Source organism: Antrostomus carolinensis, unplaced genomic scaffold, assembly GCF_000700745.2.
Source record: "Antrostomus carolinensis isolate BGI_N321 unplaced genomic scaffold, ASM70074v2 scaffold27518, whole genome shotgun sequence".
NCBI lineage: Eukaryota > Metazoa > Chordata > Aves > Caprimulgiformes > Caprimulgidae > Antrostomus > Antrostomus carolinensis.
The window spans coordinates 1,737-5,250 of NW_010332772.1; the positions used below are offsets into that span (position 1 = coordinate 1,737).

The 3,514-nt window shown below is 33.2% G+C and overlaps 1 protein-coding gene across 1 annotated transcript in view; it reads left to right on the top strand.

Moving 5' to 3' along the window:
• Positions 1-290: 290 nt before the first annotated feature.
• The window catches only part of PACRGL (parkin coregulated like), a 9,915-nt gene continuing 6,691 nt past the window's right edge, over positions 291-3,514 (top strand). Inside the window, exons 1-3 of the mRNA XM_010173634.2 lie at positions 291-443; positions 1,918-1,985; positions 3,022-3,112. Of these exons, the coding sequence (XP_010171936.2) occupies positions 303-443; positions 1,918-1,985; positions 3,022-3,112 (300 nt within the window). The 5' untranslated portion in view covers positions 291-302. The remainder of the gene's footprint in view (positions 444-1,917; positions 1,986-3,021; positions 3,113-3,514) is intronic.

Consider the following 3,514-nt stretch of genomic DNA (forward strand, 5'->3'; position numbering starts at 1 on the left):
TGTAGCTAATTTAGCTTTTGCTGCAGGTCTCAAAGTACAGGAGTAAAGGGGAGCAGCAAAGGATTAGGAGATGTGTGCATTTGAAAGATTTACTGACAATTCTGTTAAAATTATCCCATGCTCTGCTTAGGATATATAAGAATAAGTATTTCTTTCCTGGTACACTTATTTAGATTTTCTTGAGTGATTGTTCATGTCAGTTTTGAACCTGGGGATTCTAACCCTTGATATTCTGTCGTGTCGGAATGAAAATTCTTTTATGTTTTTAACTTTTTTCTGTTCTAGGAAGTAATGTTCTAAGAATGTCATCAGGCATCCAAATAAAAGCAAAGACCACAGTACAGAAAAGCAAGACATCTTCTCCTTTGCAGTGTTCTCCAGAACCTGCAATTAAACCACAGCCAAAGCCTAGTGACAAGCTGAATCCTAAAACTATTGATCCGGTATGTATAGGTGGTGGGTTTTCTGTTTGTTTCTTCTTGTTGGAATAAGTTTCCTTACTTCATGAAATACATACAGGACATGCTTCTTCTAGTCCTATTTTTTAAATTTAAACTAAACTTTTGCTATTAATCATATATTCCCCAATTTCTAAGTTCAAATGCATGAGGCATGACATGTTTGTTACTTTTTTTAAAAAAAGGAGTTTTGGTACAGTTGTGGCTTGGATGATAACTTTTTTTGTTTTCCATATAATTTTTCCCTAAATAGAGATTTGGAGCTAAGATTAAAAAGGGCTAGGGTTTTTTTTTGTTATTGATATAAATTTTGGCACCTGCTTCCTTAGATGAACTGGTCTTAGTTATGCAGTGTAGCTAAGAATCAGGTAGCATTTTGAAGATCATCTAGACCTCATAAAATTTAGCAAATTAATTGCTAGCAAGCATTACTTGAAACTGCCAAGTACTGAGTATTTGGGTTCTTAGGAGAAGACTGATGAAAGGAGAACCTGGAGAACTAGCTTTGAGAGGGTGAATTAAAGCTGACCACTGGGCCATGTCAGCCAAACAATTAGTAATGTCACAGACTTCTTGGAAAACAACTAAATGTGGGAGTACTTTGGTGACATGCTAGTTTGCCATAAACAGAGGCTGAATACTTTAATGTGGGGATTTTTTTTTCTTGAAACCTTTTTACAATAAATTAAGTCAAGAAGTCATCAAATCATGCACACAATTTTAACAATGTTAATGTGGATTTAAACACTTGAAAGATAAAAATTAAGATTTCATTGTATTTCCTGCTATATGCTTTATGATAAAATGTTTATTCTGGGAAGTAGCATTGAATGAGCATGCTAATAAGTAATATCATAGTTTATGTGCATAAGAAGCATGTATATGATAAAAAACAACTTTGTGCAGACTTTTCTCCTGTGACGCTCCTAGTTTCCTTCTCCAGTGAGTCCTCCCTGGAGTCTCACCCAGTGTGAGCCTCCCTGCTTGATTTCCAGTGCCCTCATACCATCTTGCCTAATATTTGGTGTTTCTCCCATATCTTGCCACCCTGTAATTTTGTCTATACTCAGATCAAGATCAGCATAGCAACAATAAGAGCATGAGGAAAGCAAGAGATCCTTAATCTGTTAAGGAGAGAACTTGTAAGACTTCAGTGTTAAGATTTGCAAGACAACATAGAAAAATAAGGATATTCCATCAGGAAAGCACTAATTCTACATTATTTACTCATTTTTGCAACTTCTTAGCCAGACAATTCTGAAAAGCAGTTTTCTGGTAAATGTACCAAATACGTGTTTTCCACCTCATAGCTGCAGTTCTTTTTTTGATTAGTTTTAGAACTGTATGACTGAGTTCCTTTATTTGTAAACTGCAGTTTATTCAAAATAGTTATCAAACATCACTGTTATGAAAAAATAATGCATAATTTTTTTTTTTTTCTCTTTTTTTGTCCTCACAGTTTGGTGCTCATTCTCGATCACCTTCTGCATTTGCTGCCATATATGCTAAAGGTGGCATTCCATGCAGGTGTGTTGGTTTTGTTTATTTTTTTACCGAATATATTATGCTTAGGTAGAATTACAGAGATTGAAATTAATCTGTTAATGTTGATCTTTTAGTTAGGCTACATGATTACATTAATTTCTTAAAAGATTCCTGATACTTAACTCTTTTCAAAGCAGAAAGCAATTTTCCATGCCTCTGAAATTCCATGGTTTTGGGGGTTTTTTTTTAATGCTGCGTTAATACTGAAGCTGCAATTTTTAAGAATAGCTCAATATTCGCAGATTTCGTTTGCTAAGCCTCTTTTATGAAATAAGTTGTTTTCTTCATGTAACAGTGTTTGCTTCTCCTTACTAACAAAGATAATAAAATTAATGCCATTTTAGTAAGTAGACATCTTACAGTCTTTTTTATCTGAAGTAAGTAGTATGCCAGCATTTTCTTGACTATTCCAATTCTGTAGTTGTCAGCAACTACAGCAATTGTCAGGTATTAACAAAACTACTTGTAAGTAATACGTTTGTGGTATTTTAAGTTACTTTTGTCTATTATATATTAGCCTAGACAATAAGTGCTTTAGTGTTTTGTCAAGTGGATGCAGAACTACTTAACAAAAATTTAAGTCATAATTAATACATGTATATACATATATAAAATAATCATTAATACATAGCCTTTATCTGTATCTTAGGAGTAACTGATGAATTCCAGTATGATTTTCTTTCACTTCAACTGATTTCCCTTACCAACTGTTATTTGAGGAAAATGTTTCTTGATATTTATCAAAATAAGTAACTTTGCAAAGGGAGCATCTTCTATGTCAGCATGAGAGACATCTAAAACTTTTATAATTTTTGAAAACTGTCATATTTGGGAATTATAATAATTTCACTGTTAAATACCGTTATACATTTCACTAAGGAGAGCAGTATGTATTGAAATTGTGTATATAACATAGTAATATTGCAAATGAGTTGGTGATATATTTAAAGTGAATAGTGTTGGCAATAAATTAAATATTATTGTATGTTAATTTTTTAAAACTTTTTTCTTTATATAGGTTAGTGCATGGCTCAGTAAAGAACAGACTGCAATGGGAATGCCTTCCTGAAACTGTTCCCTTTGATCCTCTTCTTGTAGCATTGGCAGAGGTAAACTCAATTTTCTTGCAAAGCTAAGCATACAGGATTTCCTAATTACAAATGGCATTTTGTAACAAGCTAAGCTAGCTAACTTATAGACTACTACTAGGGAAATATGAAAAAAACATTTGTGAGGATCTCGTGAGAATGAAAGTGGTCAAAAGCTTTGCTAATTGTAGTTCTTTAGTTAGAGCATTCTTGGAGAACTGGGTAGAGCTATTTAATCTTCGAGATACTCTCCAAATACAGGACTGCATCTCAGATTCCCAACTGTTGAATGAAATAACTTCAATCCATTTGTGGTTTTGCAGGTTCTTTTGTAAACAAAATTGGTTTGATTCTTTTTGTATATAAAGCCTACCTACTGAAGTAAGAGTGCTCTCAATCGATTGAACTAATACAGTGGAAATA